Genomic DNA, 19120 nt, shown 5'->3' on the forward strand with positions numbered 1-19120 from the left:
TGTTTGTCAGGATTGCCCTCCCCCCAGCAAAAAAAAAAAAATGACACTTTCACCAAAGCACAATATATAAAATAATTACAGTACACGGATATGAAAGTGTATCCATACTGTATCACAATTACACAAAGAGAGGAGGATCTCAAATCAGTAAACTGGACTTACATACATTATGCATTAACACTTCTAAACTGCCTCTCATGCGGTGAATTCAAACCTTTACACCTCAGTTGATTAACACACACCTAGGTCTACCACAAAATATTGCAGCCTGTGATCCAAGGGTTCCAATTAGACAGTGTTTGTGTAAGTATCTGAATAGTTTACTGCATTGTCCTCTTATTATTTCATTTAGAAATAACAAAAGATTACATTGGGGAAAAGAATCAAAGGTTTAAATATGAACTCATTCTATATGCTGATAGCAGCATATCTTTAAATCAGATACTCACTAGAATTAAGCCAATTACTTGCATGTTGACTTGAGAAGGAAATAAACATATTTTTAAAAATATATGAAATCACTGGGTGCAGAGGCTCATGCCTATAATCTGCACACTTTGGGAGGCCAAGGGGGGCAGATCACCAGGGGTCAGGAGTTCAAGATCAGCCTAATCAACATGGTGAAACCCTGTCTCTACTAAAAATACAAAATTAGCCAGGTGTGGTGGCACATGCCTGTAATCCCAGCTACTCAGGAGGCTGAGACAGGAGAATCGCTTAAACCTGGGAGGCAGAGGTTGCAGAGAACTGAGATCACGCCATTGCACTCCAGCCTGGACAACAAGAGTGAAACTCCGTCTCAAAAAAAAGATAAAAATATATGAAATCCTTAAATATATTAAGGCTTCTATAAAAAGAATGTTCATAAGGAACTTTTAGCTTATTTTAGCTCTGTGAATAGACACTCCTTACAACTGTCAATTATTAAAATTTTACATAGATATATGTATAACCATTTAATAGTATATTTAGGAAAAATCTGATTTTAACATGATTAATCTGCATTACATTATTTTCAAAAATGTTTTACAAATCTTACCTACATTTTTCGTTGTAATTTATTTCCTTCTGTCTATTTCTTTAAGCCATTTACAGGATAGATTAACTATCCTGTCAATAAGTTAAAAACTTTAAATAAATTTAAAAAGATCTACACATTAAAAATTTTCCCCAAAAGTACAATTACAGAACCCTAATCACGTGTTCACATAGTAAAGCCTGCTACTTGATTTCTTTAAATTGTGTTGCATAAGTAGAAATCTGTTCATAAGAGTTGTTTTAAGTATTCAACTGGTAATGCTTACTTTGCTGAACAAAGAGAAGTGCCATATTTCTATAAATTGTATTGCAAGTGATTTTTTTTATTAGAGAGAAAGAAAGAATAGGAAAGGTACTTTACTACTTTATATTGAAGTGAGAACTGATCTCATCTATATGTACTTTTTCATATTCTCCTTTACAAACAAGATTCCATCTTAAATTGCTAAGCATTTGGTTCTCTTTTTAGACTCTGAATTCTACTTCTGACAGTGGCCCGTTAAAGTTATGACCTTCATCATCTCTAGTCTCAATTTTGAACAGAGTGGCCTGCTCAGAGTAGGAGTTCACAGCTTTCTTAGAGAGCAAAGAAGTATGAATCAATATAAGACTCTGGTTTGGACAGAAGTATGTATGAAGGCAAAAAACAAGTACTCTTAAACCTCGATTCTTTTAAACTAAGTATTCTGAAAATATCCCTGCCAAGAACGTTAATTGCTTTTTAACTTTAAGGATATGTAAATATACACACATGCATACACTTGCCATAACCCAGAAATTTAGAAAATGGTATCAAATAATGGAACCAAATAATCCAATCAAGGACAATGTGATCTCCCATAAAAAGGTAATAAATTTTGGGTCAGCAAATCTCACTTCTTGTATGGGATCCATTACCAAGTAATTCTGTGACTGTGCAAAAGTCATTTAAATTCTTAAACCCAGTTTTCTTATCTACCAATGGAGTCAATAATGATGGTCCTATCCCTATCTGCCCATTAGAATGTTATAAAGATTTTTATCAGTAGTGGTAATAGTGCTAATAGTAATAACAATGAATGTTTACCTATAATTTTAATTTCAGAGCCCTTCCACTTATATTGCCAAATGTGATTTTTAGCTAATGAATATTCTCGCATTACAAATAATGAAACTAAACACTTAAAAAAAATAGTCACCTGACCAAATCACACAACAAATAAGTAGCTGATCTAGGTAGGATTCATACCCACGTTGCCCAAGTTTAAAATCTCATATTTGCCAGTTTTCCAAAGCACCATCTTATGATTAATTGATCAAGAAACATGGCAGATTTCAAAATACTATAATATGAACTCTGATTTTCTTAATCTCTTTACTCATCTTTAAAATGTGGATACCACCTCATTAAAAGAGCATAAAATGATGAAATGCATATAAAGTGCCTAGTGCACAGTTTGAAATGCACGGTGTTCTAACTATAATCTCTCTTCCCTGTGACAAGAGACCAAACTCCTTTCTTATTGAAGTAAGATAAGATAAAGACAAGAAACATTGTTTGTAGTGAAAATGTTGCTTCCTTATCAAAGGTAACAAGACGTACTTTTCAGTGAATTCATAGTCATGTCACTAAGAGTGGACATATGTGAGAGGCAGAGCTAGGACCAGAACCCATATTGATTGACACCTTACTGATGCACTTCATACTATTATTACTTTAAGGATAACTAGTATAGACTTCTAATAGATTATTTACCTCTTTATCTTCAATGTAATAATATATTTGAATCATTTCTAAATGTAGCTCATGTATCTAAACTAAAATTAAGATACCAAGAGAATTTAGTTATAAATTAAAGATGTGAAATAGGGAACTGTTAGATATGTGTGCTTTCTCAAGGAATATAAACAATGAGCAAGTTACCCCAATACTATATTCAGCTTACTGATCCAATAAATATTTTTTTTTTTTTGAGAGAGAGAGAATTTCACTCTTATCGCCCAGGGTGAAGTGCAGTGGCACAACCTAGGCTCACTGCAACCTCCGCCTCCCGGGTTCAAGTGATTCCCCTGCCTCACTCTGACTCTAGAGTAGCTGGGATTACAGGCACCCACCACCATGCCCAGCTACATTTTTGTATTTTTAGCAGAAACAGGGTTTCACCATGTTGGCCAGGCTGATCTCAAACTCCTGACCTCAGGTGATCCACCCACCTCAGCCTCCCAAAGTGCTGCGATTACAGGCATGAGCCACTGTGCCTAGACCCAATAAATGATCTTAACGGTGGGTACCTGCCTTCACAGCAGAACATCTGTTCCTACCAAGCTAATAATACATAACAACAGGCTTACTAGACATTATGAAAGTTGGCTCTCCAGAAAGATACCTGAAACATCTAGTCATTTAAAAGCTGAAAGTAAAAAAAAAAAAAAAAAAAAAAAAAAAAAAAAAAAAGCTTTGGTTCTAATGATTAAATTTATGTATGTATATAATATTAATATTACATATAATGTATATGCCTAGGTGTATATTAAAATATAAATCCAGGGAATATGCAAATTGCATCACATCAAAGATGAGAGATAAACAAATATAGTGTTTGTAAACATAATTAAACAATACATATTTTTAAATGATTGAATTATATTTAATTTCATTAGAAAACTACTTTAAATAAAGGTAAATTCATTTTGTTATAATTAGGATATTCTCACTTTAAATAGTATGAACAATACCATAGAGATTATCAGAGAACTGCAAAAAAACCAAAATACTTTGTTTTCCAAAAACCTTATGCATAGAATCTAGGTACTTTATTTTTCTCTATTGGCTTCATGCAAACATTAGGACCAGTTAAAGCGTACATGGCTGTGACAAGCAAAGAATGAACAAAGAAACTGACCAAACTTGGCATCAAAGGCTTAAAATATTTCAAATCCTCATTGTTATTTGGAATGAAAAATTCTTGACATTTCACCAAGAAGAATACCAAGGCTGAAGATGTAAAAATGAAGAATCAAGTCCTTTAGCCCTTTATATCATATACTTGTTTAAGCATTTGATGATTTAGAGTTTTTAAATTATACCAGTGTTAATTTTAGTTATAACATGAATTTTAAAAATAAAAAAAATAGTGCATAAATGTATGACATAAAAAGTAAAATCCTCCCTCACTACTACCAAATCTTACTTTCAGGAATCAGTCAATATCAACTTTTGCTTTTAGTTTTTCTTGTGGTTGCCATTAGAATATCAAATAGTAGGTTTTGATTTTATTTTTTATATATAAATTTAAAATCTAATATATTTTTACCTTGTTATCCAAGGTGAATTTTTTCATAAGACAACATTATACTATTACCTGTTTTTAGGAATAGAAATAGCTCCTTATGCTGTGGATTTCTTAAAATGCTCATTCCTCTACATCCACATTCCTCTACATCCACATTACAACAGACAGGAGTGAAGAAGACATCTCAGAGTTATCCACACTCTTGGGTACATTCACACCTTTTCCTTCCTTAGTACCCTCACCCTTGACCCACAGCCTCAGTTAGGACTACAGCCACCGATTAGAATTTTAGTCACCATTAAAAATTCTAGACTGCCAAGTAACTCATCAATTTCAGACTGTAATCACCCAATAGAAGGGAGTGAGGGAACCCTACAACCCAACCCCATCCCTCTCTTCGAACATACTACAACCGTCCCCTACTTCAATTTTCTTCATAACACATTGACATCTGTCTCACCATATGTTGTATTTATTTGTGACTCTTACTAGAATACACGCTCCATAAGGGAAGGATTTTGCCAACTTTGTTCACTCTTGTATTCCCAGAGTCAAGAACATGCCTGAAGTATGGTAGATGCTAAGTAAGTAAATACGTTTTTTCTTTTGTTTTTTAACTCTATAATCTGGGAAAATTCTAGGTCCTTATTTTTCAGACCACTAATTGAGTTCCTTTTGTTTACCCTCAGCCAGTCCATTGAAATTTGTGTATGTCAACTATAAAGGAAATACCTTCTTACATATCTCTCAGGAATAGTAACAATTTTCTTACATTATTTGAAGAATGAACTTTTTCCTATGGGGTTGTTATTTTTGTTATTGTTTCTATCAGTTCATGTATGTCATTCATGCAGTGTTATTGCTAAAATGTCTAGTTAGGCTTTTAATCCACTCATAGGTAATCAACAGTTTTTTGTCTGTTTGTAGACAGTTCTGCTTCCCCATTTGTTCTCTACTTAGAATGAGAGAAAACAGGACGGTATCTGAGTAAGGACAGTTTTACTCTGATGGTAATAATTTAGAGCATTTGACTCACAGATGAGTAATGTTCTATTTGTTTTCTTTTTTGCAATACCCCTTTGTGGAAGAGGAGCATCACTTCCACTTCTATTCTTCCTTTTGAAGGTTCTATTTTTCTCATGGGGGCCTTTCCTCAGGCAGGTCAGCCTTTCATTTGTGGATTAATCTCTGGCTTTAGCCTGAAGGGGTTCCTCCTATATCTTGTCTTCCCAGTGAAGATTAAGAGACCAATTGTCCTTTTGTTCCTACTGCAGTTCTGCAATTTATTCTTTGATTGCTACCCACATCCCACTACTGCTTTTTATATTTTTTGATTCCAAGTTAGGGTTTCTCTGAGGTCTCCTGAGTAGACAATTGGACAGTGGTTTTCTCAGCTCTTTGTCCTTTCAATTTTCTTTCTACCTTCAAGGAATTCTTCAATATACCAACTTAACATTTTTGGAGCTCTTTCACATTTCTTGGAATGACTACACTTTAAATCTTTTTAAAAGTGGGACTTGAAGATAGAGGACATGAGCATGTGTGTGCTCAGTCCTCCTTTTTAAGAGGAACTGTGTGGCAGTTTTTGCTTAGAATTTCAGGTAAAAAAAAAAGTCTTTGTGCTAAAAACAGCAAGCAACTAAAAAGAGAACATCCTCTTTTCTAAAAGTTCTTTCAGTTACTTCACCATCAGGAATGTCTTACAGGCTTTTTCTCTCCACAGATTCCAGCCTCCTGACATTTGGCATAGCTCCACTATTTTCTACCAGCTCTTCCAAACAACTTCTCTCCATTTCTCTTACTAGAAAAATAAGATGCAACAGGATTATCCACCGAAAGGTCATGGCCGGTTAAGCCATTTTACCCAACTAAAGAATTTCGGTCATTTTTTGTTTTGTTTTGTTTTTCATTAAGTGGAGAAAGTTCATATGAAAGTTGATATATGCAAGTCAAGGAGTTTTTTGTTTGTTTGTTTTAGCTCATTAAAGGTGGCTATGGATTTGTTAGACAAAATATCTGGCTTCTGCAAAAAAACTGACTCATATATGTGCCATAGTGACTAAAAAAAAAAAAAATGTCAAGGAAACTTTGCTTAAATCCATTTTAATCCCTAACATTTGGTTTATTTTCAACATTCTGAAAAGTGACAAGTCATTTTCACTTATTACAAAAATTAATAAGAGTTGGGAAATTTACCAAACATTAGAGACAGGCCTTTAGATCTCTGTTCCTAAATATATCTTGAGTAAGGCTATTTATCAAAAGAGATAAAGTAAACCAACAAAAACAACATACTTCTGCCTCCAATTAGAAAGCAAATGTTCAGGTTCTGTGTCAACATGCAAGCCCAAAGAGAGGGAAAATATTAGAGAGATTTATTCAATTAATGGGCCCACAAGAAGAGATGCGGCTATACACTCCACTGGTCATGGTCTAGGCATCAAAGGTCTAGGCTTGGAGCCAGTGGATTCCTAAGGCTTGTCTGGAACAGCATACATCTTGATAGCCTCCAGAGAGGGCAGTTAATTTAAAGGCAATCCTCTTCACATAGATGTTTGGGTTGCCTAAAGTGCTCATGTGTGGCAGGGGCGGGTCGGGGGGTGATGATTGGTAAGTTCGGAACTAAGGGAGTAAACACGTCCCCTTCCCTAAAGCTTGTGGTTGAGTGTAGCTAATTATCCAGTCCTTCCTTCATTCCCAGACCTGGTAGTCATTAGAGAGCCATGATGGTCACAAGCAAACATAGTCATAATTCTGATAGACTGGTAACAAAAAATGTTGGAGAAATTCTTCCTTTTTCAAGGAATGGTAAATGTATCTATTTCACCCATACATCACGCAAGCAAAGAGCTACGTGCATGTAAACATCAAGTTGGAAAATAATAAATTCATGTAATTGTACCAAAGGATGTCCAGCTTCTGTCTCTATCTTGCATAGAAAAACGGTTTACTCAATCTGAATATTTGAGGGCAACTTTACCTAGAGTGTTACATCCTCTTTGGAAGATGAAGATTTACTTTTTCATGGATACATATGAAAGTTACGGTGTTTACACCACAACATAAGTGGTGGTTGTCCCCAAAATTTCACCTACCTTATCTCCTATAACAGAAGTTTAGAGTCTCTCTCTAGAGCTCTAACTTCTCAATTCTGACCGCCATATAATTTAGGATTTTGAGAAACTGGCCATTTGGTAGGCAGTATTAGAAAAGACGCCTTTCTAGAGTTCAGAATTGGAACTTTTGATTGCATTTTTTCTTAAAGGAAAAAAAATCAATGAACGTTAAAACGAAATGATATCACTAATACTATTGATCCAAAGTCTTTAGATGGCTGTCTCAGCATCTAAGAATTTATAATATTGTTATCTATGTAAAAAAGAATGTACAATAAATGTAAAGGCCAAATTTGTTTCAAATATTAAGATTATCTATTGCAATATATTGCAACTTTAAAAGAACTTCACGTATCTAAAATACTTTCTCATGCAAATTTTCAGTTAATCTTCCAGTGTGTGTAGCAGAGAGCATGTTATTATTTTCATATGTCAAATGGTGCCACTGTAACAGAAAGTGTAAATGGCTTGTCCAAGTTTATTCAGTCAATAAGGAAATGCCTGCCTTTACATAGCTAGTGAGTCCCTCTACCTGCCCTTATATTCCCAGCTTCTTCCATGCTCATTTATGTGTGTTCAAATTCTTATCTTTCATATTCCCAGCTCACATACTTCACCTTTCATGAAGATAGCTCTAATATCCCCACTGATGGTGATGGTTTCTTCCTTTGACACTGTAACACTTCATCTCTCTTCCTACCATAAGTAAACTGATTTGGAATCAGAATGATTGACTTCTGTTTGGGAATATACTATCTGGGTGATCCTCACAACTAAACTAACTATAGTAACTATTTGAATGCCAGCTTCCTCATTGGTATAATAGAGAAGAAACATATATGTCCATAAAATTATGAGTTTAATTTTAATAAAACAAAGGACTCTGTGAACTAGAAAGCCCTATTCAAAGTTACTTTGTATGGCAATAAATATATAGATGTTCTTTTTATGTGCAAGTTGTATTTCCCCTATGTATGGTTGAGAGAAGACTGCACATCTACAAATATTTGATTCTCCCATAGCATTCAATAATGCTTTGTAACGAGGCATTTGATACAAATTAGTACAATCAACTATCAAATGTATATCATATTAATTGAGGTACCTTTCAAAAAGTAGGAAGCTCATCACTACCTGCTAAACGTGTAAGGCTAAAATCTGACTTCAACCTATTTCCAATCTCACTGCCCATTTCTTTTCCATCACCCTAGCTAACCTACATTTATTCTTGACTCCCTAAAATACACTCTGTACTTTTGGAGTTCCAACTTTGGGCCCAAATTATTACACTGTTTCATGTCCTATATCTATTGAAATAGTGCCCATCTTTATATGCCCAGCTCAAATGCCATTTTCCCCATGAAGTTTTCCTTAATCTCATCCCCTAGAAATGAGCACTTTCTACTCTGAAGTCCATAATATTTATTCATATCTCTCACAGCTCTTATCATCTGGTCACATATTCTATTTTCTTGTGCATGTATTATCTAGTAATTTTTAATCTGTTAAGATCAATATTCATGTTTTAGTTATCTTTATATCTCACCAAACATATAACAGAATATCTTTCACATAGTAGGTATTCAAATAATATCTGTCTTTCTTATATTGGGTGTAGAAATAGCATATACAGCTTAAATTTCTAGCTGCATATTTCTGCCTTGTAAATTGCCACAAAACCAAGACAAATCCAAACACTATAAAATGATCATCTATCATTTGAAGTCATTATTACTTCACATTCCTATAAGGAGAGTATAATATGGGGAGAAGCATATTTCACCAAAACTTAAAAAGCTACATATATGTATATATAAAAACATTTGTGTATATATATGTATATATATAAAATACTTATATTCTGATTTTCTCCATAAAATCAAATGCAGCATATTCTTATTAATTGTAGTTTTATAAATGATTATTTATTTGAAAAGTTAAATTACTCAATACTACTTTTGTTTTAAAAAGTAAGTTACTTTAGAAAACCCAAAAGTTGATATATTTTAAACCTGCATCATTTTTTCATAAGTATCACATTAACATAAATTAGCAATGATCATCATTATTGTTATTATCATGATATATTTCATTTATAACAAAAGTATACAAGCTTCACGTCTCAGGGATATTTAAATCACATAATCCTTCATTGCCTGCTATCAGTTACTTCCTGGGGTGCTTGCAGATGTAATGCACAGATAGTCCACTAACAGTTGTCCTCCAGACAGGCTAAATGATTTCTGTGTCTTCTCATTAAGCAGAGGCTATTAGATCTCTTTAAAAAATGAATCTCTCATATTCTCTTAGATCTTAAACCTCTTCTCTATTTATATGCTCATCATTACCTACTAAATGTGAAAAGCCAAAGTCTGACTCTAACCTATCTCCAACCTCACTGCCCATTTCTTTATACCATCTTCACTGTTTTATTCCTTAATGCCAGAGAATTTCTGAGTTTTTAAAAATGCTTTGTGTCTTCTTGTCCCTTCCCCTAAAAAGAACTCTGAATCTCTACCTATTAAAATGCTACATTATTCCAGGCCTTTTCATGCTGAACTAATATTAATACAGTCAGTTGACTTGCTGAGAACTACTCTTCTATCCTCAATCTGAATAAACAAACTTGTACTCATCTGTATCACAATTAACCCTTTTATAATTTGTTGAGTCAGAAAGTATTACCCAGTTAACCCTTGGAAACATAAGGCTACCCAGATTCAAGCCTAGGAGTTATAAACTGTAATCTGAGAAGTCACCCATACATTCTGAATCTGCTCTAACAACTTCTTCCTTTTGTGAAATGATTTAATACTGTTATTAAAGACTCTCAGCATGCCCTCATTTGATATATCAGAATTAGTGGCAGGGAAAAGGGATGTGCAGATTAAAAAGGATATTCAATTTTAAGTTAAAATTGTATTCAGAATTTGAAAACATTATCTACTTTTCTTTCTAACACAAATATAAATAATATTTATGAGTACCAAAATTTTGATAGGTAGGAAGACCAATGTAAAAGTCAAAGCAATGTCACTGTATGCTAAATAACCGTGTTGGTCTTACATATAGAGTGAAATGAGTAGGTACTCATCATCTTTCAATCAATTTATATTTGTCTTATATGCCAAATTTTCAGAAATTGTGGCAATGTTTGAGGCTTCCAGTTAGAGAAATATTAAAAAAAAAAAATTACAACTGACAGAGAACAAAACAAAGGAAGGAGGGGAGAATCCAGAGAAAGACAACGCCATCATGTCATGTATGTGTTTAGTTAAGCATCATTTGTGTAAGACAATGATATGGCTGAAGAGTATGGACTCAGTGAATAAATGCACTTACCTCCACTAAATGAGGATTGGGATTAAAACCACAGAGGCTACAGACAGTGGTTTGACACTCAGTGCATGTGTTAAAATTGGCCTTTTCTGGAACATGCAACAGAAGTTCAGTGGTATTGCAAAGAGGACAGATGGTTTTAGGGAGGCCTTGTGAAAGAGGCTGTTTTGCAGATGGAGACATTGTTGGTGGCTGCAGAGGTTTTCCTGATCCTGTTTGGCTTACTGGTTTTGTAGATTGCTGAGCCAAGGGCTTTGCTGGGCTAGGCTGTTGAGCTGAGGGTTTTGCTGAGCCAGGCTGTTGTGATGGGGGCTTTGCTGAGCCAGGCTGTTGGGGTGGGGGCTTTGCTGAGCCAGGCTGTTGGGGTGGGGGCTTTGCTGAGCCAGGCTGTTGAGATGGGGGCTTTGCTGGACCAGGCAGTTGTGAAGGAAGCCTTGTTGGGCCAGTCTGCTGGGCAGAAGGCTTTGCGGGTCCTGCCTGTTGAGCTGGAATCTTTCCTGGCCCAGCCTGCTGAGCTGGAGTCTTTGTAGGCCCAGGTGCCTTAGCTGGAGACTGTAGCCCAGATTGTTGAGCTAGGGGTTTTGGTGTCCCCACCTGCTGGGTTGGAGGCTTTGCTGGCCCTGGCTGTTGAGCTGGAGTCTTCCCAACTCCAGGAGGCTGAGCTAGAGTTTTTGGCCCAGGCTGCTCCAATGAAGGCTTCTCTGACCCAGTCTGCTGAGCTGGAGACTTAGCAGGACCAAGAGGCTGAGCTGGAGGCTTTACTGTCCCTGGTGGCTGGACTGGGGGTTTCACTGTCCCTGGTTGTTGAGTCAGTGGCTTTGTTAGCCCTGGGGGCTGAGCTGGGGGCTTTGCAGGCCCAGGCTGTGATTTTTCAGGTCCAGGCTGCTGTGCTGGAGGTTTTCCAGGAGTTGGTTGCTGAATAGGTGGTTTGGATGGGCTTTGCAGAGAAGGTTTAACTGATTCTCCCTTTACTATGTCTGCCTGTTTAGTCTGAGGCCTGGATGCATCTCGTGGAAGTGGCAATTTTGCATGGTCTGTCTGAGGAGTCTGGGCAGGACCCTGAATTGGCTTTCCTGTACCTGGAGGTTGTGATTTAATTTTTTCTGGTTGCTGAGAAGATATTGATTTGGGAGGGCCATCCTGCTGAAGTGGATCCCTACCAGGTCCTTGCTGCTTAGGAACCGGCTTGGGTGGCTGTTGCTGTGACGGAGGTTTTGTGATTCCCTCAGGTTTTTCTTGCTCCTTCGGAACCACTTTTTGTTTCTTGGTGGTTTCTTCCTGGGATGCCTCAGAGTCTGATATCAAATCAAAAGGGTTGAATTTATTTACAACAGAGGAGACAGCACTTAAAGGGTTAACCTCTGAGAGGAAGCCAGGCATCATACTAGATTTGTGTTCTTCCTTAAAATCAGTTCTGGACTTTGATTCTTTCAAGCTAATAGTGGAAGGGCTCCTCCCAGGCAATTTCTGCTCTGACCTGAAAGTGTCTGTAGTTCTACTTTTACTGAGACCAGGTTGAGCTGGACGCCCAGGGTCCGGGGGTCTTCCTGATTGCTTTGGAGAATGACTACTATCCAACTCTTGTTTCCTAGAAGAGTTAAAAAAAAAAAAAAAAAAAAAAGTGAAAATAATGGAAATTATTTCAAATCAAAGTAATATGAAAAAGCTATTGCTTATGTCTTCAAAATTATGAATGTATAAATATTACTAAGACCCATTTTTGTAGCATCCTTTAAGTGTTCATAAAACTTTTAATACTTTTTTTTTCTTTCTTTTAATGGGTACAGATTTTCAACAAGGAGGTAAAGAAAAGAAAAAAAAATTTGCTCTTATGATTGATAAAAATTAAAATATATAATTAGAAAATACTTATAATAAAAGTAATTTATCTTTGCACTTAATAGAATCTGACCTTAAAACTTAACTAAATATAGGTTTAAATTAAAACCTCAATAAATCAATGCAATGTCATATTATAAGACATACATGTTCACAGAGTGTATTTTTTCTTTTTATCAAAAGTTATGATCAAAGAAAGTCTTCCAAATGCTAGCAGCATTGAGAATTAAAAATATTCATTTTTAAATGTAGGAGTCTGCTGAGACTTTTTTAAAACTTCATTTTGAGAATTTACATGAGCTAAATAGGGAATACAATGTGAAATAAGGGGAGTTTCTGATAATGGAGTTTACATGATGTTTTCCCAGGAATGCTAAAAAGTTTATAATCTATTTAATTTTACTTGGGCTTCTAGGGATCCAGATCACTGGCCAGGAGAGACTGGGACACAGATGTGGGTACCTAAAATCCTGAGAGCCCCAGAGAGTGACTGGGGATTATCCCCATGCCACCACCTAGAAAGGCACTATTCATCAACTATTATCCTTAAAAAACTTTACAGAATAAGAATTTCTACATTCATGATTTAGACATTCTTGAGGAACAATCCCATCTTTATTCTCAAGATCTGTGTTATCTTTTTGAAAAAATAACTAATTCTTAACCCGAAATTTTTATGGGAAGCAACAATAGATGCTTAAATCGTCTTGAGATATATCTTGGTATCCATATATCTCTTTACTCAGTGTTTGTTACATCATCTCCTAATGCCATTGATCGATTATTAGTAATCTAATTTATTATTGACATTGAGATTAAATGTAGCAAGTAATTAATTTTCAAGATATAGCTTAATTCATAGACGAATATATAAGATGTGTTTTTTAAAACAGCCTTGGAAACATGATACATTTTAAATGACTATGGTTAAATAATTAAAATAGGAGTTTCTTACTTTGTATATATCTATTGTTTTAGCCAAAAGTCATATTAAATACAGAAACTTAAAATAATTCATATTTCATTGATAAAGTTGCAGCTAAAAGAATATTCTAAATTAGAATTATGGAGAAAATCAGATTATAAGTCTTTTGTTTGATATATGAAGCTTTTTAAATTTTGAAAAACATAAGTTTCTTTTTCATTAAAGGAAACAAGAATAAAGAAAGTAACTTAGTAGCACCTAAAATATAATATGAGAATAGAGATTTATAGGTTAATTTGGTTTAACAAAATTTATCTGCTAATGAGACATATTACAAATATTTTATTTCATAATCAATACTTCTTATGAATTAACTTTTTCCAAATTTCCTGACATAGAAATTTGAACACAGGTCAGGATGTAAGGGATAGCAGAAAGAAGCAGAGAAGCATTACTTCTAGGTAGCAAACACCTAGAAAAAAAGAAAATAATCTATAAATGGCAATGTATGCATAAAGTGATTTTCTGGTAAAAGACAAATAAGTAGATTCTGAATTTTTGCAATTTCCTCCAAGGAAAAGTTTACAAAAATACATATATTCTACCATGTCTCTGTAGTCTTTACTTAAACAGAACTAAAAGTGTTACCCTAGTTAATTCCAATAGTTCCAAGGTAGCTCTAAAATGCACTGCTACATATTTCCATTTGGCGAAAATCATTCCGAACATTTCTTTATAGCTACACTATTCAGACCTTGACATTATTCTATAAATCTTCTATATTTACTTAATATATTGTACCATTCCCTTGAAGAGCACATGCTTAGGGCTGATTACAGGTATGGCAATCCTATGAGTAATTATTAAGCATTTTGTTTAAATAACTTCCCTGTACAGAGTCCTCTAAATCTAACTTTAAGCAGAGTACCAAAAAAAAAAAAATCTATCCTTAATTATGCTAAATTTTTATCTCTTGAAAATACTACTAAACTTATTTTAATCATTGTTTTGATATTTCACTTAATCCATCATGTCTGCAAAACACCAAAAAATAAACTTCATGAATGCCAAATATTTGTGATGATCAGAAACAGCAGAATTGAAAGCAAGCTGCTTGCACCAGGGATTATAATTGCATGTACTTCCCACAAGTATAAGTTGTACTTTACTATAGAATCCCCATTAGAAAACAGGCATACAACCCTAAAGACTGTCCTATAATTTAAACTTAGTTTTAGTTGCTGTAACTATGTAAATAAGAGTAAAACACAGAGATCTTTGAGTGGGAAATGGAAACAAAATCAAGAGAAAAAATTGTCAATACCAAACAAAAATGTAAAGGTGCTATTGTCTTTTGGTGAAATTTTGTTAGGCGTAACAGTTTTACTGTCAAAGAAAAAGTGATTAAAATGCAATCTCCGCCTTATATACTAGACTGTGAACTCCTAGAGAGAAAAGATATATTTCACTTATCTTTGCATCATTAGAATCAAGCCTGGCAACTAGTAGATGAGCATTAATATTTGATGAATTAATGAATAAGTGGATGATTACCAATGAGTGAACCAAGGAATAAATATATCATGTATTTGTTTTACTTTAATGTTTCTTGAATTGCTTTCACTTAAAAATTCTTCTACAGGCCTTCTGAGATATAAATGGATAAATTCCATATTCTTTTTAGAACCTGGATTTGGCCTACACCTTTAGGAAGAAGCCCAGTAGAGGAGGCTGAAAGTAGTAAAGAAAATAATCAGTTCAGTTAGAATTCTTATTAAATATTCTACTAATCAGAGAAGCTTTTTCAATAAAGCCCTTCTCGTATGATATATCTGGAACTGTAAATAGAATGAGTAGAAAAAGTAATGAAAGTGCACTTCTCTGGGTATAAAATGAATTAAAAATCCACGAGCATTTCATTTGTAACCTGTCATCTACTGCTAGCTTGTAACTACCTGTATTTAGTACTGTCTCCCTTTTCATTTTACTATTGTCATCCTTAGAATTTTTCTTTCAAATTGTCAGCAGAAAACAAAATATTTCCCCTAAGATGAGGAAAACATATATGCAAATGTAGGAATGTAAAAGTATCTGAGGTAATAAAATCTTTTATAAATGGAACACAACAAGCAGTGACACTTGACAGTGCTGAGTCACACAAAATTTTATAAATTAGAAATATAAGCAACTTTGGGACTATCTGTTAATTTATATATATTATATAAATGAATATCTATGCATTTATGCTCTAAGTGCCAGGATATAAGGACTAAGAGAAGCTAAGTGACTAATTCAAGGTCATAAAACTAGTTAGTCACAGAAATCTGGTATCCTCACTCCTGGTTTGTGGGAGGAGGAGGTGGTTTACACTCCATTGAACTGATTTTTCCACATGCAAAAGAAAATTCACATATCACAATAACTGAAAAACAATGTACAATTCAACAATTTGCCTGTAGCCATCAGTGACAGTGTCATCCACTGTTGATATTGATATTACCACTCTTTATATTTGTAGGGTTCATGTAAATTACAACTCAAACAAAAACATTCATGTCAACTTTTAAATGATCCTCAATGGACTCTCTAAGACAGGTAAGATAGGTATTATTAGCCTTATTTAAAGGCAAGGAACATGAGACACATTGACTAAGAAGTATTTGTAATTTGCTGAGTTGGTTAAAGTCAATAGGATAAAAACTCATGCTCTCAGTCTTTATTTTTAAGATTCTATGTTCAATTCACACCACTTAAATGCTTAAAGCTTCAACTAATTTGTGTATGCCTTCCTATATTAATTAAATTTACACAACTCTATAACTTTAAAAGTCTAAGTGATAAACCAAATGTTGCTTTGGTTATCATACATAGGGAAAACAACTTTAAAAAGTTATGTACATTTTATAGAAATCTTTCAGTAAAATTTAAGAGCAAGTTGCAAAAGTAAGAAAATTATTGTTTATTTTTTAGTATTTGGATAAAGTTTTCACCAATAACTGTTTGGGCCACACACTACCTATTGATAAGATTTCCACCCTAACAAAATTATCAGTAGAGAGCTTTAAAAGTATACTATCTGATACAAATACTGCATGAAGCAACAGTTTAATAGGTGGAAATAATGTTTCTCAGCCACCCTCTGAACAGAAGAAAAGTTAGAAATCTAGAAATCAAAGATCTCACTGTAACTGGTATTGTTAACCAGCATGATAAACCTGTTGCTTGTGTCTCTTAGGAAAAAATATAAAAGATCGGGCATACAGTTCTAAAAGGCTAATAAAAGTATTGTACCTTGTTATTATCCTGTGAAAGTCTAGTGAATGAACGCTAATTATTTTTTCCTAGTCAAGTTTTCATCAAGTAGAGGAAAACAGTACATACATATCATAAACTGGATAAGAGAACAAGAAAGACTTTTTCCAAAGAAATAGCCCCATAGATTTCATAGTTTAAAAATACAGAAAAACATACTTAACATAAAGGGGCTAGTTTTCACTAGTACTAGCGGTTTCAAGATAAATAGGCTTTTTACCTGGCAGATTTTAAGCATTTAAGATTTTATGTGAAAATACTGTCACTACCCATAAAACATGTTACATTTCTCCTATGATTTGGCAAAATTATGCTTACGTGATAGTGACTAAGTTTTTTTTTAATCATTTTATAAAGTAGAGGATAAGGACATACACCTATATATCCAGGTCTTTCGTGCTTACAATATCTCAAATGAAAATTGTAGGTTTCCCTTCAGTTGTCATAAAAGAGAAATTGTTTCAGGACCACGGACAGAAAACTGTTCTCTACTAGAGGGTGCAAAGTTAAAGGGTTTGTTTACCATAAGAAAGGCAAGGCAGGCACAATGATTATACCCTCTTAGTACTCTAATTAGAAAACAACTAATCTATTGGGATGAAGGAAAATGGAGAGTTACAGGCGGAAATGAATACGTTCATATTACTGATTAGCTCTTATACTTGCCATTTATTTGCTTTGTTTTTAAAAGTATGTATTCAAAATTATTTTCTAAGGTAATAAAATTCACATGTTCTTCCCTAAACTGAAGGCCACTTTTGCATAAAAAAGAGCAGTGGCTTAAAATAGCATATGCTAATTTAGAAATACATGTACAGCACCTGCTCTGCTGTGACCAAACCATCTGTTTAATGCCACACATATTTTAGGGTTCCTCAATTAATATAAAAGGTATATTCATTATATTCCTTCTACCTAAACAGCTTCTGCTCTCCTCTGGGGGTGGGGTGGCGAGAGAGGACAAATCACCTACAATGGGATTAAAGTATTGTTACAGAAATATTTAGACATCATTCACAGAGAAAAAGACCCCGCAATGGCCAAGAGGTTTACACAGAGACAGGTAAACACCCAGCTCTATCTATTTCCCAACACGTCCGTGTTGTATTAATGGAAGACTTCCAGATTAGTAAAACACTGGAGGGCGTCTCTCCACGCCATCCTAGAGGGAAAGGGCTCCAAAAGGCCAAAAATCACAACCTAAAATCACAGTTCCAAGAATGTAACCCTTGACTATCCCACCAGAAACTCTACAATGCATCATTTTTATTCCGCCCATCAAAAGGCTTAGGATATCTTTATGACCACCCCATTGGGGAGAATAAAATGAACGGAGGCGACATATATGTACCGCCGTGCTGGCACATACGGACTGGCACATATGTGCACGGGAAGCTGTACATATATGCCCGGACATATACATCATGCTGTGCATGCCTGTGCATGGAAGGCGACTCCGCAGCGGCCGGGGGGACGCTTCCCTTGGGCAGCCCCTGCGCCCTTGACATGACAGCGGCGATCTGTCTCCTCTCCTCTTCGCTCAGCTGGCTCAAATCCGCTTCCATGCCGGCCGGTATCGCGGTGTGCGAGGGGCTCCCCGCCCCGCTAGCCCCTCCTCCGGCTGCTGCGGCCGCCGCCAGCCCTTCCGGGAGCCCTTCCCCTTCCAAGCTCGCCTCGTTGCCCATGGCTCAGGGAGACTCGGGGCCGCCGCACTCCCTCCTCGCGCCGCGTCCTAGTTGAGAAGCCCGCGGCCAGGGGAGCAGTCAGAGCCGGGGTCCGCCTCGGGGCGTGCAGGAAGTCGAGTCCCCGCACTCCGGACCAGGCACTGCCTCCCGGAACGCCAGGAGGGAGTTAGTCCTGCTCGCAGGTAACGCCCGCTGCCGGTGCCTCCTCCATGTTGGACAGCGCCAGGCAACCTTTGCAGAAGACGCCTCCTGGACGCCGCCTCGGCGCCCGGAGCCGAGGAGAAGCAGATCTGAGCGGTGCCAGCCGGGCGCCGTCCGCCCCTCCCACCGCGCACCGCCTCCTCGCCCGCGCCCTCGCAGTGCGCAGGCGCCTCTCGGAACAGGTGATGCCCGCGGCCCACGCCCACCCCATCCTGCGTCGCTCCGGATCCTTCCTCGCTCTCAGCACCGATTTAAAGGAGCCCGGTGAACCCTTGGCTAAAAACGGAAGAAACAGGCGACGTTTCTTTCAGGCATATTTCAGGATGCCTCAACTTGAGTTTTAGCTTTCTAGACTCCTAGATTTAAAGGGGGCGGGAGGGGCAGGAGAGGAAA

The 19120-nt window shown here is 36.1% G+C and overlaps 1 protein-coding gene across 8 annotated transcripts in view; it reads right to left on the minus strand.

Annotated features, from left to right (window-relative positions):
* The window catches only part of PCLO (piccolo presynaptic cytomatrix protein), a 396658-nt gene extending 377777 nt beyond the window's left edge, over nt 1-18881 (minus strand). For all 8 annotated transcript variants that reach the window (XM_050782798.1, XM_050782796.1, XM_050782795.1 and 5 more), the window contains exons 1-2: nt 18279-18881; nt 10769-12353 (exon numbers count right to left, since the gene is read on the minus strand). In XM_050782798.1, the coding sequence (XP_050638755.1) occupies nt 10769-12353; nt 18279-18526 (1833 nt within the window). In that variant the 5' untranslated portion in view covers nt 18527-18881. The remainder of the gene's footprint in view (nt 1-10768; nt 12354-18278) is intronic.
* Between the last annotated feature and the right edge of the window lie 239 nt (nt 18882-19120).

The sequence above is a fragment of the Macaca thibetana genome, chromosome 3, assembly GCF_024542745.1.
Source record: "Macaca thibetana thibetana isolate TM-01 chromosome 3, ASM2454274v1, whole genome shotgun sequence".
Classification (NCBI taxonomy): domain Eukaryota; kingdom Metazoa; phylum Chordata; class Mammalia; order Primates; family Cercopithecidae; genus Macaca; species Macaca thibetana.